The sequence below is a fragment of the Ornithorhynchus anatinus genome, chromosome 5 (assembly GCF_004115215.2).
Source record: "Ornithorhynchus anatinus isolate Pmale09 chromosome 5, mOrnAna1.pri.v4, whole genome shotgun sequence".
Classification (NCBI taxonomy): domain Eukaryota; kingdom Metazoa; phylum Chordata; class Mammalia; order Monotremata; family Ornithorhynchidae; genus Ornithorhynchus; species Ornithorhynchus anatinus.
Genome location: NC_041732.1, coordinates 54,282,090 through 54,297,853, shown reverse-complemented (window position 1 = coordinate 54,297,853; position 15,764 = coordinate 54,282,090). Strand labels below are relative to the sequence as shown.

General features: G+C 55.6%; 1 protein-coding gene and 1 long non-coding RNA gene across 4 annotated transcripts in view; one reads left to right on the top strand and one right to left on the bottom strand.

Moving 5' to 3' along the window:
* Positions 1 to 12,900, bottom strand: part of MCEE (methylmalonyl-CoA epimerase) — a 41,663-nt gene extending 28,763 nt beyond the window's left edge. For 2 of the 3 annotated variants that reach the window (XM_039912035.1, XM_029066138.2), the window contains exon 1: positions 12,800 to 12,900. In XM_039912035.1, coding sequence (XP_039767969.1) covers positions 12,800 to 12,860 — 61 coding nt within the window. In that variant the 5' untranslated portion in view covers positions 12,861 to 12,900. The remainder of the gene's footprint in view (positions 1 to 12,799) is intronic. The other variant, XM_029066137.1, reaches the window with a different exon arrangement.
* Positions 408 to 1,079, top strand: LOC114812212. Its single transcript, XR_003759862.2, has 2 exons — positions 408 to 531; positions 931 to 1,079. It is a non-coding gene; the product is annotated as an uncharacterized LOC114812212 (long non-coding RNA).
* Positions 12,901 to 15,764: the final 2,864 nt, after the last annotated feature.

The window sequence follows — 15,764 nt, the reverse complement described above, 5'->3', positions numbered from 1 at the left end:
GTCACCGCATCCGTAAGATGGGGATTGAGACTGTGAGCCCCAAGAGGGACGGGGGCCGTGTCCACTCTAATCCTAATGACCCTGTATCTACCTGGGCTTGGGAGCCAGAGGTCGTGGGTTCCGATCCCGGCCCTGCCACTTGGCAGCTGGGTGACTCTGGGCGAGTCACTTCACTTCTCCGGGCCTCGGTGACCTCGTCTGTAAAATGGGGATTAAGTGTGAGCCTCACGTGGGACGACCTGATTCCCCTGTATCTCCCCCAGCGCTCAGAACAGTGCTCTGCACAGAGTAAGCGCTTAACAGGTACCAACATTATTATTACGTCAGAGCCTAGAACAGTGCTTGACAAACAGTAAGTGCTCAACAATACCACAATTATTATTATTATTCTGTGCTCAGTACAGTGCTCTGCACCCAGTAACCACCGGATAAATACGACTGGTGGGACCCACAAAGGTTCCCGCTTTCTCCACCAGGGACCAGTTTGGAAGGGAAGCAGCATGGCTTAGCGGATAGAGCACGGGACTGGAAGTAAGGAAGTCATGGGTTCTAATCCCGGCTCCGCCACTTGTCTGCTGTGCGACCTCGGTCAAGTCACTTCACTTCTCTGGGCCTCAGTCACCTCCTCTATAAAATGGGGATCGAGACTCGGACAAGGGACCGGGTCCAACGCACTTAGCTTGCGTCCACCCCAGGGCTTAGTACGGTGCCTGGCACACAGTGAGCGCTCACCCAATACCTGTCAGTCTGCCCCTGTCCACCCTCTCCGGGACTCTGCCTTTTCTTCCCTTTGCGGCCCGCTCCGTTTCTGGGCCCGCTTATGTGGGTGCCCCTCTGTGTGACTGTCCTCTGGGATCCTGCCTGGGTCAGGTGCAGGTTTTGCTAGTGGAAAAACTGAGTGGAGAAACAAATCCCTTTCATTCATTTCAGGTGAGAAACTCCCATCCCCGGGAAAAGTTCAGAAACGGCTGCTCCTCGGAAAAAGATCCGTCTTCGGTCCAAGCGGAAATGGGAAAAGACACCTGGGAGAGTATTTAATTGTAAATAAAAGCCCCGGGCCACCTGGGTCTGCAACGGTCTCCCTTCACATTCGGCAAACCACTGTACGCCCCATCTCTGAAGCTCTTCTGAAATCCCATTTCCTCCAGGAAGCCTTCCCTGTCGAATCTCTCGTCTCCCCACCTAATTCCCCCTCCACCACCACTTCCGCACTTCGCCATCACCTCAAACCCTCGGGTAATAATCACGATAACAACTGTGGAATTCGTTCATCGCTTACCACGTGCCGAGCTCCGAACGAAGCCCTGGCAGATTTAATAAAGTGCCCATCGCACAAAATCCTGGGCCCACACGCGGCTTCCAATCCGAGGGAGGGAGGACCGTCCTTACGGATGAGGAAACTGAGGCCGGGAGAAGTTAAGCCACTTGCCCAAGGTCACCCAAGAGGCGCGTGGTGCGGCGGGAACGAGAACCCAGATCCTCTGACTCCCAAGCCCATGTTCTTTCATTCGACAGTATTTCGTGAGTGCTATGTGCAGAGCACTGTACTAAGCGCTTTCCACTAGGTCACACTGCACCGAAGGCACATCTCCTCCAAGAAGCCTTCCCTGACTAAGCCCCCCCCCCCCCCACTCCCTTCTGCGCCGCTCCTATGCGCCCTTCATTCATCCTCCCTCCCATCCCTACAGCGTATACGTACAGATCGCTATATAGCTGTAATTTATTTATTTACATTAATGTCTGTCTGTCCCTCTGGACTGTCAGCTCACTGTGGGCAGGAATGTGTCTGTCATCTGCTGTTTGGGAAGCAGCGTGGCTCAGGGGAAAGAGCCCGGCCTTGGGAGCCACAGCTCAAGGGGTCGCCTCCCGGCTCTGCCACTTGTCAGCTGTGGGACTTGTGGGCGAGTCACTTCACTTCTCCGGGCCTCGGTGACCTCATCTGTAAAATGGGGATGAAGACCGTGAGCCCCACGTGGGCCAATCTGATTCCCCTGTATCTCCCCCAGAGCTTAGAACAGTGCCCTGCGCGTGGTAAGCGCTTAACACATACCAACATTATTATTCTACTGTGCTCTCCCAAGCGCTTCGTACAGTGCTCTGCACACAGTAAGCACTCTAAACAAACACCACTGAATGAATGAATACGTTCAAACTCCTCCTTCCCCTGTACCACTCACCTACGCATTTTTAAACTCTGTTGCTTTTTCCCTCCCAGTAATTTAGTTTAGGGACCCCGCTGCCAGATTGTAAGCGCTTTGAGGGCAGGATTTTTAGCCGCTAATTCGACTGTCCTTTCCGAGAGGTTAACGCGCAGCGAACGCTCAACCACTACTCTCGACTGATCGGTCGGCGCCTCAGCTGCTGCTAAGCATCTCCTCGGAGATAAGTGTTTTTTGGGGATCCTCATCCCATCCCGAATGGCGGGAGCCACGGGCAATCAGACTGACTGGGGCGATGATAATGGTGGTATTTGTTAAGCGCTTACTAGGCGCAGAGCACTGTTCTAAGCGCTGGGGGAGATACAGGGGAATCAGGTCGTCCCACGTGGGGCTCACGGTTAATCCCCATTTTACAGATGAGGGAACTGAGGCCCAGAGAAGTGAAGTGACTCGCCCACGGTCACACAGCTGACGAGTGGCAGAGCCGGGAGGCGAACCCGCGACCTCTGACTCCGAAGCCCGGGCTCTTTCCACTGAGCATCCACCATCCGTGGGACAACGAAGTCAGGCTGGATCAACAGGTCCGGCCTGAAAGCAGCCTGGGCTAGTGGCAAGACCGCAGGCTCGGGAGTCAGAGGACGTGGGTTCTAATCCCGGCTCCGCCGCCTGTCTGCTGTGTGACCTCTGGGCCTCAGTTCCCTCATCTGGAAAATGGGGATTGAGAGCGTGAGCCCCACGTGGGCACGGACTGTGTCCAACCTGATTACCTTGTATCTACCCCAGCGTTTAGAACAGAGTGTGGCACCGGGTGAGCACTTAACGAGTGCCACAATCGTTATTACTAAGTGGACTGACCTGAACCGTCTCAACCTGACGACCCCGTATCTACTCCAGCGCTTAGAACAGTGCTGTGCACATAGTAAGCGCTCAACAAATACCAATATTAAAAATCCTGACCGGAGCTTGGCCGCTGAGGCCGCGGAGTGGGGGTGGAGAGGTCCCTCTGCCCTTATTCGGGGGCAGAAACCAGGCCCCAGGTGGCCCCGAGGCCTCTTCTGGGTTATCGGCTCCCGGGGATTTGGATTTTAATCCCATTCTTCGAAAAACTCTGTCATATTTTCCTTCACCCACTTCCGTACCTCCTGTCCGTCCACATACGGATGGATACGCGTTCAGAGTACAGAGACGCCTCCTCGCCTTTCATCCGTTCATTCATTCCATGGTATTTATTGAGCGCTTACTAGGTGCAGGGCACTGGACCAAGCGCTTGGACTGAACGAGTCGGCAACGGATAGAGACGGTCCCGGCCGTCTGACGGGCTCACGGTCTAATCGGGGGAGACGGACGGACGAGCACGATGGCGATAAAGAGAGTCGAGGGGAAGAACATCTCGCGAGTAGACGCTATTTTCTGTGGGGCACGGTGGGGTCTCAGAGGGAAGAGCCTCCTGGGGAACGGGGCTTTCAGGCGGGCAGGATCGGTGGTCCAGAAAATGGGGAAGAAGGGAAAAAGCAGGCGAGAGACAGGGCTACCCGGAGACCCGTTACGGCACCGACTCCGCGGAGAAAGACACACGAGAGAGCCGCGGACGCCGCGTGAGGGCAAGAAAACAGGAGACGTTTTACAGAGGGAACACGCACACGCCCTCTCTCTCTTTCCCTCCGACTTTGGCAAAAGCATCCGCCCGCGGCAGACGGGGGGAGTCTGGTGCCGCACCTTCTCACGGTTAAGCGCTCGATAAATACGACGGATCGATCCGGTCACCGTTGGTATGGTCCTCGGGACTGCGTGGTCGTAATAGTGACAACGTCGCTCTTTGTTAGGCGCTTACGGTGTGCCGAGCACCGTTCCAAGCGCCGGGGCAGACACGGGGCAATCGGGTTGTCCCGCGTGGGGCTCGCGGTCTTCATCCCCCATTTTACAGAGGGGGGAACTGAGGCACCGAGAAGTGAAGGGACTTGCCCCAAGTCACGCGGCTGACGAGCCCGGATTCGAACCCACGACCTCTGACTCCAAAGCGTCGTAGCGATGACGAAGGCGATCAGGGAGCTTAGTAGGGTCTCAGCGCTATAGATGGCGAGATATCCCGCCCCACCCTCTACGAAGAGGCCCCTTCACCACTAGGTTATCATCTCCTCGAGGGCAGGGATCGGGTCTACCAACTCGCTCCGTTGTCCCAAGCGCTTAGCGCGCCGTGCTGCCCGCCAGATTACGCCTGCTCTTTGCTCTGCAAGGTCCGTGAGACGCGTGCGTGATTCCGACGGTCTCCAAATTTTATTCTGCAGAACGGGGTCAGAGACCACACCCTGGGAGGCGATCCCTGCAAGATCCCCGAGACGCTTTTTAGCCAAGCAATAGTCCGTCCGTCCCCCCCCGACCCCACCAGATGCACATTTATTCTATCCTGATTCTATTTATTCCTGATTCCATTTACTCCTGATTCTTTTCATTTGCTATTGTTTTAATGAGACGTTCTTCCCCTTGACTCTATTTATTGCCATCGTGCTCGTCCGTCCGTCTCCCCCGATTAGACCGTGAGCCCGTCCGAGGGCAGGGACTGTATCTGTTACCGATCTGTCCATTCCAAGCGCTTAGCCCACCCCAGCGCTCAGTACAGTGCCTGGCACATAGCGGAGAAGCCGTGTGGCTCAGTGAAAAGAGCGTGGGCTTCGGGATCAGGGGTCAAGGGTCCGACTCCCGGCTCTGCCACTTAGCCGTGTGACCTGGGGCGCGTCACTTCGCTTCTCCGTGCCTCGGTGACCTCATCTGGAAAATGGGGATGAAGACTGTGAGCCCCACGTGGGACAACCCGATCACCTTGTTAACTACCCCAGGGCTTAGAACAGTGCTTGGCCCATAGGAAGCGCTTAACAAATGCCATCGTTATTATTAGCAGCAGCAGAAAGAGCACGGGCCTGGATGTCAGAAGGGCCGCATTCTAATTCCAGCTCCGCCGCCCGTCTGCCGGGTGACCTTGGGCAGATCACGTCATTTCTCTGCGCCTGTCGCCTCGGCTGCAAAACGGGGACCAACACTGTGAACCTCATATGGGACACAGCTTGTCTCTCCCCCGGCGATTAGGACAGCGAGTCACTTCCCTCCTCCGTGCCTCAGTTACCTCATCTGTAAAATGGGAGCCTCACGTGGGACCACCCGATGGCCCTGCATCTCCCCCAGCGCTTAGAACGGTGCTCGGCACATAGTAAGCGCTTAACAAATACCAACATTATTATTATTGTTATTAGTCCCGTGCTGGGCACGTAGCAAGAGTTCAACACACGCATAGAAAAAGGCCCCGTCCTACAAGGTGGCTCACAGTATGAGGGGCAAAGAGAACACGCTTTGTGCAGTGCTCTGCACACAGTAAGCGCTCAAGAAATAGGACCGAATGGATGAACGGGCAATGAGTCCCCATTTTACAGATGGCAAGACGGAGGCAGAGAGAGATCTACCCAAGTTAATTCAGCCGGCAGGTAACAGAGGAAGGATTAGAACCCAGGTCCCCTTTCATCCAGGTCCACGCTCTTCCCACTGGGCCACGCCGCTTTATGCATTTGCCTTAATGCGTCTATTACATCGTACTCTCCCAAGCACTTAGTACAGTGCTCTATTTAATGGCGCTTACGCAACTCTCACATCAGGACTCTGCGCTAACAAGCACCGAAGACTCCTTAGGCAGCGTGGCTCAGTGGAAAGAGCCCGGGCCTGGGAGTCAGAGGTCATGGGTTCTAATCCCAGCTCCGCCACTTGTCAGCTGGGTGACTGTGGGCGAGTCACTTCGCTTCTCTGGGCCTCGGTGACCTCATCTGGAAAATGGGGATGAAGACTGTGAGCCCCACGAGGGACCACCTTATCACCTGGTATCGCCCCAGCGCTTGGAACAGCGCTTTGCGCGTGGTGAGAGCTTAACAAAGACCAACATGATTATTACTGTTACCTTTGATTTGATTCCTTACCTTCTGGGTTTAGATGCAATTCGTTTACGGCGCATTCCAATGCAGGAGGAAAAGCACTGGCCGACTTTCTTAAACGTGTGGCCAAAGACTACGTCGGAACGGCCGTGGCACATATAAAAATGGAACTTAAAAATCTATTTTGGAGATGGGTCTCCAAATAGACACATTCTGAACACGCACTTTGATTCTCATCCAACCTCTTCCTTCCCTGTTTGGCCTAGAGGCGACCGAGACTGTGGCCGCTCGCAATAAGAACGATAAATTAACTGAGAACACTTACGGTATTTAAGTGCTTACTACGTAATAATGTCGGTATTTGTTAAGCGCTCACTATGGGCCGAGCACTGTTCTAAGCGCTGGGGCAGATACGGGGGAATCGGGTCGTCCCACGTGGGGCTCACAGTCTTCATCCCCATTTTCCAGATGAGGTCACCGAGGCACGGAGAAGCGAAGTGACGCGCCCCAGGTCACACGGCTAAGTGGCAGAGCCGGGAGTCGGACCCTTGACCCCTGATCCCGAAGCCCACGCTCTTTTCACTGAGCCACACCGCTTCTCCGCTATGTGCCAGGCACTGTACTGAGCGCTGGGGTGCATACTGGGTTGGCCAAACTAATGGTCTGTTTCAGGGTGGCGGTGTGGACAGAGCACGGGCCTGGGAGCTTGAAGGTCATGGGTTCTAATCCTGGCTCCGGCACTTGTGTGCTGGGTGCCTCTGCCCCAGTCACTTCACTGGGCCTCTGTTGCGCTTACAATGTGCAGAGCGCTGTTCTAAGCGCTGGGGGAGATACGGGGGTCATCGGGTTGTCCCACGTGAGGCTCACAGTCTTCATCCCCATTTTACAGAGGGGGTCACTGAGGCCCAGAGAAGTGAAGTGACTGGCCCACAGTCACCCAGCTGACAAGGGGCGGAGCCGGGATTCGAACCCATGACCTCTGGCCCCCCCCCAAGCCCGGGCTCTTTCCACTGAGCCACGCTGCTTCTTGTGCTTCTCGTTATCTCACCTGTACAATGGGGACTGAGAACCTGAGCCCCAAGTGGAACCGGGATTGGGTCCAACCCGATTGGCCCGTATCCACCTCGGCGCTTACTACACAGAAGTAGAGAAGTAGAGTAGATAAGCAGCGAGGCTCAGCGGAAAGAGCCCGGGCTCGGGAGTCAGAGGTCATGAGTTCGAATCCCGGCTCCGCCACCTGTCAGCTGGGTGACTGTGGGCCAGTCGCGTCACTTCTCCGTGCCTCAGCGACCTCATCTGCTGTCTCTATCTGTTGCTGACTTGTTCATCCCAAGCGCTTAGTACAGTGCTCTGCACATAGTAAGCGCTCAATAAATACTATTGAATGAATGAATGAATGAATCAAACGGGGATTAACCGTGAGCCTCACCTGGGACGACCTCGTGACCCTGTATCTACCCCAGCGCTTAGAACAGTGCTCGGCACAGAGTAAGCGCTTAACAAATACCAACACGTTATTATTACAGCGCCTGGCACAAAATAAGCGCTTAACAAGTACCATAAGCATTATTATTACTCCATATAAAAAGGAGTATTGCTTTCAGGATGCTCTAGGAGATGGGACCAGTCCACCCGGTTTGAAGGGCCTTATCACCCTCCTAGAGAAGCAGCAGGGAGTAGTGGCTAGAACCCGGGCTTGGGAGTCACGAGGTCATGGGTTCTAATCCCGGCTCTGCCACTTGGCAGCTGTACGCCTCTGGGCGAGTCACTTCGCTGGGCCAAAGTGATCTCATCCGTAAAATGGGGATTAAGACTGCGAGCCCCTCGTGGGGCCACCTGATTACCTCGCATCCCCCCCCAGCGATTAGAACAGTGCTCGGCACATAGCAAGCGCTTAACAGATACCATCATCCTTATTATTGTCTGCCGCGTGACCTCGGGCAAGTCACTTCAGGAGAAACCGCTTCAGGAGAGGCAGCGTGGCTACGCGGAGAGAGCACGGTCTGGAAATCAGACGGTCCGCCGCGCCGCGTGTCTGCTGGGTGACCTCGGGCAAGTCGGTTCACTTCTCTGGGCCTCGGTTCCCTCATCTGCAAAATGGGAATTACCGGTGAGCCCGTGGTGGGGCAGGGACTGTCTCTATGTGTTGCTGAATTTTCCTTTCCAAGCACTTACTCCAGAGCTCTGCACACAGTAAACGCTCAATAAATACGACTGAATGAATGAGTGCGAGCTCTGCGTGGGGCGGAGATGGTGTCCAACCTAACGCGTACGTAATAATACTGTTAATAACGTTGGTATTTGTTAAGCGCTTACTAGGTGCCGAGCACTGTTCTAAGCGCTGGGGGAGACACAGGGAAATCAGGTCGTCCCACGTGGGGCTCACAGTCTTCATCCCCATTTTACAGATGAGGGAACTGAGGCACAGAGAAGTGAAGTGACTTGCCCAAAGTCACACAGCTGACAAGTGGCGGAGGTGGGATTCGAACCCGTGACTCCCGACTCCCAAGCCCGGGCTCTTTCCACTGAGCCACACAGATAGGGAGCTCCATGTGGGACAGGGAACCGAGGCCCAGAGAAGTGAAGTGACCTGCCCACAGTCACACAGCTGACAAGTGGCAGAGCTGGGATTCGAACTCATGACCTCTGACTCCAAAGCCCGGGCTCTTTCCCCTGAGCCACGCTGTATGTACCCCAGTGCTTAGAACAGTGCTCGGCACACAGTAGGCACTTAATAATAATAATAATGATAATGGCATTTGTTAAGCGCTTACTAGGTGCCAAGCACTGTTCTAAGCACTGGGGGGGGGGGGGGGGGGGAGGTGGTACAAGGAAATCAGGTTGTCCCACATAGGACTGACAGTCTTCATTCCCATTTTCCAGATGAGGTAACTGAGGGACTTGCCCGAGTCACACAGCTGACAAGTGGCGGAGCCGGGATTAGAACCCATGACCCCTGTCTCCCCAGCCTGGGCTCTTTCCACGGAGCCTCGCCGCTTCTCATGAACGAGTACCACGGTGACTATCATCATCACCCACCTAAGTGCTCAGTCCAGTGCTCTGCACACAGGAGACGCTCAATAAATACGGCTGAACGAATCAATGTCTTCGCGGAGAGATCCCGGGCTTGGGACTCTGAGGTCACGGGTTCCGATCCCGCTGTCGGCCGTGTGATGACTCTGGGCAAGTCGTTTCACTTCCTCCGGGTCTCAGTTCCCTCACCCGCGCGATGGGGGTGAAAAGCGTGCGACCCGCGGGGGGCAACCGGGTTACCCCGTAGCCACCCCGGCGCTTAGAACAGTGCCTGGCACGTAGTAAGCGCTTACCAAGTACCATCGTCATCCAGGAGGCCTTCCCAGCCTGAGCCCTCCCTTTCCCTCCGCCCCTCGCCATCGCACCTACTCCCTCCCTCTGCTCCTCCCCCTTCCCCGCCCCACGGCACCTGTATATATTTGTATCGATTATTTATTCCTCCATCCACTTTATTAACGACGCGTTATCTATCTACAGTCCCATTTAGCTCGATGATACCGACCCCAGGCTCCTTGCTTTATTTCGTTTCGCCGCCTGCCTCCCCCCTTCTAGACCGTGAGCCCGTTGCCGGGCAGGGATCGTCTCTACCCGTTGCCGAGCTGCCCGTGCCAAACGCTTAGTGCAGCGCTCTTGCACGTAGTGGGCGCTCGATAAATACGACCGAATGAATGAGTGGCTCGGTGGAAGGGGCACAGACTTGGGAGTCAGAGGTCATGGGTTCTAATCCAGGCTCCTCCGCGTGCCGGCTGTGTGGCTGTGGGCCAGTCACTTCACTTCTCTGGGCCTCGGTTCCCTCGTCCGCAAAATGGGGGTGAAGACGCGGAGCCTCACGGGGGGCCACCTCAATCCCCTGTATCTCCCCCAGCGCTTAGAACAGTGCCCCGCACCTAGTAAAGCGCCTAACGGATGCCAACATTATGATTATTAGGGATGGGGACTGTCTCCAGCCGTTGCCGAACCGGACATTCCGAGCGCTTAGTACAGTGCTCTGCACATAGAAAATGCTCTTGGAAGCCCTACTGAGGGCCCACCTCCTCCAGGAGGCCTTCCCAGCCTCAGCCCCCCCCTTTCCCTAAGCTCCTCCTCCCCTCCCCGTTCCCCCTTCCTCTCCCCACAGCACCTGGACATAGCTGTACGTATTATTACTCTTATTTATTTTGTTGATGACGCGTCTATATCCATGCTTCTATTTATCTTGACGACGAGGGAAGCGGCGCGGCTCAGGGGAAAGAGCCCCGGCTCGGGAGTCAGAGGTCACGGGTTCGAATCCCGGCTCGGCCACCTGTCAGCTGGGTGGCTGTGGGCAGGTCGCTTCACTTCTCTGGGCCTCAGGTACCTCATCTGTAAAATGGGGATTAACTGCGAGCCTCACGTGGGACAACCTGATGACCCTGTATCTCCCCCAGCGCTTAGAACGGCGCTCCGCACATAGTCAGCGCTGAACAGATACCAACATTATTATTGCCCGGCACTGTACTGACCTCTGAGGTGTAGATGTGAGCTAATCGGGTCACACACGGGCCTCACAATCTAAGCAGGAGGGAGAACAAACCGTGCATCCCCATTTTGCGGATAAGGCACAGAGAAGTGAAGTGACCCACCTGAGGTCACGCAGCAGACAAGGGATTCGAACCCAGGTCCAGGGCTCTGCACGTAGGGAGCGCTCAATCAATACTATGGAATGAAGGTCTCCATCTGTTGCCCAAGTGCCCACGCCAAGCGCTTAGTCCAGTGCTCTGCACGTAGTAAGCGCTCAGTAAATAGTATTGAATGAATGAATGTCTCCATCTGTGGCCCAATTGCCCATTCCAAGCGCTTAGTCCAGTGCTCTGCACCTAGTGAGCGCTCAATACGATTGAATGAACGATTGTCTCCATCTGTGGCCCAAGTGTCCACGCCAAACGCTTAGTCCAGTGCTCTGCACCTAGTAAGCGCTCAATAAATACTATCGAATGATCGTCTCCAAATTGTCCATTCCAAGTGCTTAGTGCAGTGCTCTGCACAGAGTGAGCGCTCAATAAATACAACTGAAGGAATGATCGTCTCCATCTGTTGCCCAAGTGTCTACTCCAAGCGCTTAGTCCAGTGCTCTACACCTAGTAAGCACCTCAATCAATACTATTGAATGAATGAATGAATGTCTCCCTCTGTTGCCCAAGTATCCATTCCAAGGGCTTAGTGCAGTGCTCTGCACCTAGTGAGCGCTCAATCAATACTATTGAATGAATGAATGTCTCTCTCTGTAGCCCAACTGTCCACTCCAAGCACTTAGTCCAGTGCCCCGCACCTAGTGAGCGCTCACTCAATACTATTGAATGAATGAATGTCTCTCTGTAGCCCAACTAAATACTATTGAATGAATGAATGTCTCTCTCTGTAGCCCAACTGTCCACTCCAAGCGCTTAGCGCAGTGCTCTGCACCTAGTGAGCGCTCAATCAATACTATTGAATGAATGAATGTCTCTCTCTGTAGCCCAACTGTCCACTCCAAGCGCTTAGTCCAGTGCTCTGCACCTAGTGAGCGCTCAATCAATACTATTGAATGAATGAATGTATCTGTTGCCCAACTGTCCACTCCAAGCGCTTAGCCCAGTGCTCTGCACCTAGTGAGCGCTCACTAAATACTATTGAATAAATGAATGTCTCTCTGTAGCCCAACTGTCCACTCCAAGCGCTTAGTGCAGTGCCCCGCACCTAGTGAGCGCTCACTGAATACTATTGAATGAATGAATGTATCTGTTGCCCAACTAAATACTATTGAATGAATGAATGTCTCTCTCTGTAGCCCAACTGTCCACTCCAAGCGCTTAGCCCAGTGCTCTGCACCTAGTGAGCGCTCAATCAATACTATTGAATGAATGAATGTCTCTCTCTGTAGCCCAACTGTCCACTCCAAGCGCTTAGTGCAGTGCTCTGCACCTAGTGAGCGCTCAATAAATACTGCAGAATGAATGAATGTCTCTATCTGTTGCCCAATTGTCCATTCCAAGGGCTTAGTGCAGTGCTCTGCATGTAGTGAGCGCTCAATAAATACTAAGGAATGAATGTCTCCCTCTGTTGCCCAAGTGTCCACTGCAAGCGCTTAGTCCAGTGCTCTGCACCTAGTGAGCGCTCAATCAACAGCATTGAATGAATGAATGTCTCCCTCTGTTGCCCAAGTGTCCACTCCAAGCGCTTAGTGCAGTGCTCTGCACCTAGTGAGCGCTCAATCAATACTATCGAATGAATGACTGTCTCCCAATGGTCCATTCCAAGCGCTCAGTCCAGTGCTCTGCAAGTAGTAAGCGCTCAAAAAAATACTACTGAATGGATGAATGACTGTCTCCCTCTGTTGCCCAACTGTGCCATTCCAAGCGCTTAGTACAGTGCTCTGCACGTAACGAACGCTCAATAAATACTACTGAATGGATGAATGATTGTCTCCCTGTGTTGCCCAGGCGTCCATTCCAAGCGCTGAGCGCAGTGCTCTGCACCTAGCGGGTGCTCAATCAACACGACTGCATGAATGAGCTCTCGCGTGAATGAATGAATGAATGAACGATGACTGAATGACTCCCGGGGGCAGAGCGCGCGCTCCCGTCTCCATGGCAACGCCGCCCCGCCCCGCCCCCCCCCCGCGCGGCCCCGGGCGACAGGATGGCGACGGCAAGCCGGCTTCCCCCCGCGCCCGGCGGGCCTCCCGGAGGGGCGAGTCACCTGCTGTCGCCGCCATCACCGCCCGCACCGCCGCCGCCACCGCCTTCCTCACGTACGCCATCTTGACGGGGCGGGGAGGGCGCCGCGCGCCTCGCACGCTCTCGGCCTCGTGACCGGGCGGGGGGGCGCGGCCGCGGTGATTGGTCGAGGCGGGTCACGTGGCCCGAGGGGGCGGGGGGCCACGAGGAGCGCGGCCGCGGCGATTGGTCGGGGAGGGTCACGTGGCCCGAGGGGCGGGGGCCACGAGGAGCGCGGCTGCGGTGATTGGTCGAGGCGGGTCACGTGGACCTGGGGGGGGTTGGGGGGGGCCCACGAGGAGCGCCGCCGCGGTGATTGGTCGAGGCGGGTCACGCGGCCCTAGGGGGCGGGGGGGCCCTCCCTTCCTCGAGGAGCGCGGCCGCGGTGATTGGTCCAGCCGGCGCCACGTGGTCCTGGAGGGGCGGGGAGGGGGCCCACGAGGAGCGCGGCCGCGGTGATTGGTCGAGGCGGGTCACGTGGCCCTGGGGGGGGGTTGGGGGGTCCCACGAGGAGCGCGGCCGCGGTGATTGGTCGAGGCGGGTCACGCGGCCCTAGGGGGCGGGGGGCCCTCCCTTCCACGAGGAGCGCGGCCGCGGTGATTGGTCCAGCCGGCGCCACGTGGTCCTGGAGGGGCGGGGAGGGGGCCCACGAGGAGCGCGGCCGCGGTGATTGGTCGAGGCGGGTCACGTGGCCCGGGGGGGGGGTGGGGGGGTCCCACGAGGAGCGCGGCCGCGGTGATTGGTCGAGGCGGGTCACGCGGCCCTAGGGGGCGGGGGGCCCTCCCTTCCACGAGGAGCGCGGCCGCGGTGATTGGTCCAGCCGGCGCCACGTGGTCCTGGAGGGGCGGGGAGGGGGCCCACGAGGAGCGCGGCCGCGGTGATTGGTCGAGGCGGGTCACGTGGCCCTGGGGGGGTTGGGGGGGCCCCACGAGGAGCGCGGCCGCGGTGATTGGTCGAGGCGGGTCACGCGGCCCTAGGGGGCGGGGGGGCCCTCCCTTCCACGAGGAGCGCGGCCGCGGTGATTGGTCCAGCCGGCGCCACGTGGTCCTGGAGGGGCGGGGAGGGGGCCCCACGAGGAGCGCGGCCGCGGTGATTGGTCGAGGCGGGCCACGTGGTCCAAGGTGGGGGGCCACGCGGAGCGCGCCCGTTTCATCGGGGCGCGAGGCGGGCTGGCGCACCTTCACTCCTTTGGTGGAGAAAGGATTATTCCTGCGCTCCTCCCCCTTCCCTCAGTACGGGGCTCCTTTGTATAGATTTTTATTACCCTATTGATTTTGTTCATGTGCATCCCCTTCATTCTCTTTATCCTGATTAAGCTGTCTGGTTTTTGTCCGTCCGTCTCCCTCGATTAGACCGTGAGCCCGTCACTGGGCAGGGATGGTCTCTATCTGTTGCCCAATTGTCCATGCCAAGCGCTTAGTACAGTACTCTGCACCTAGTGAGCCCTCAATAAGTACTGTAGAATGAATGAATGATTGTCTGTTGCCCAATTGTCCATGCCGAGCGCTTAGTACAGTACTCTGCACCTAGTGAGCGCTCAATAAATACTGTAGAATGAATGAATGATTGTCTGTTGCCCAATTGTCCATGCCAAGCGCATGCTGCCTCTGCCCGGTCCGGATAATAATAATAATAATGTTGGTATTTGTTAAGCGCTTACTAGGTGCCGAGCACTGTTCTAAGCACTGGGGTAGACACAGGGGAATCAGGTTGTCCCACGTGGGGCTCACAGTCTTAATCCCCATTTTACAGATGAGGGAATTTAGGCACAGAGAAGTGAAGTGACTTGCCCAAAGTCACACAGCTGACAAGTGGCCTAGTAGGGATTCGAACCCATGACCTCTGACTCCAAAGCCCGTGCTCTTTCCACTGCGCCACGCTGCTCTGCGTGAGCGCTCAATAAATACTGTAGAATGAATGTCTCTGTTGCCCAACTGTCCACTCCAAGCGCTTAGTGCAGTGCTCTGCACGTACTGAGCGCTAGAAGCAGCGTGGCTCAGTGGAAAGAGCACGGGCTTTGGAGTCAGGGCTCATGAGTTCGAATCCCAGCTCTGCCACTTGTTGGCTGTGTGACTGTGGGCAAGTCACTTAACTTCTCTGTGCCTCAGTTCCCTCATCTGTAAAATGGGGATTAAAACTGTGAGCCCCACGTGGGACAACCTGATTCCCCTGTGTCTACCCCAGCGCTTAGAACAGTGCTCGGCACATAGTAAGCGCTTAACAAATACCAACATTATTACAACCTGATTCCCCTGTATCTCCCCCAGCACTTAGAACAGTGCTCTGCACATAGTAAGCGCTTAACAAATACCAACATTATTAAATACTATAAAATGAATGAATGAATGTCTCCCTCTGTTGCCCAACTGTCCCTTCCAAGCTCTTAGTCCAGAGCTCTGCACCTAGTGAGCGCTCACTAAATCCTATAAAATGAAGGACTGTCTCCCTCTGTTGCCCAACTGTCCACTCCAAGCGCTTAGTCCAGTGCTCTACACATACTGAGCGCTCACTAAATACTATAAAATGAATGAATGAATGTCTCCCTCTGTTGCCCAACTGTCCCTTCCAAGCGCTTAGTCCAGTGCTCTGCACCTAGTGAGCGCTCACTAAATCCTATAGAATGAAGGACTGTCTCCCTCTCTTGCCCAACTGTCCACTCCAAGCGCTTAGTCCAGTGCTCTGCACATACTGAGCGCTCACTAAATACTATAAAATGAATGAATGAATGTCTCCCTCTGTTGCCCACTGTCCCTTCCAAGCGCTTAGTCCAGAGCTCTGCACCTAGTGAGCGCTCACTAAATCCTATAGAATGAAGGAAGGACTGTCTCCCTCTGTTGCCCAACTGTCCACTCCAAGCGCTTAGTGCAGTGCTCTGCACGTACTGAGCGCTCACTAAATACTATAAAATGAATGAATGAATGAATGTCTCCATCAGTTGCCCAACTGTC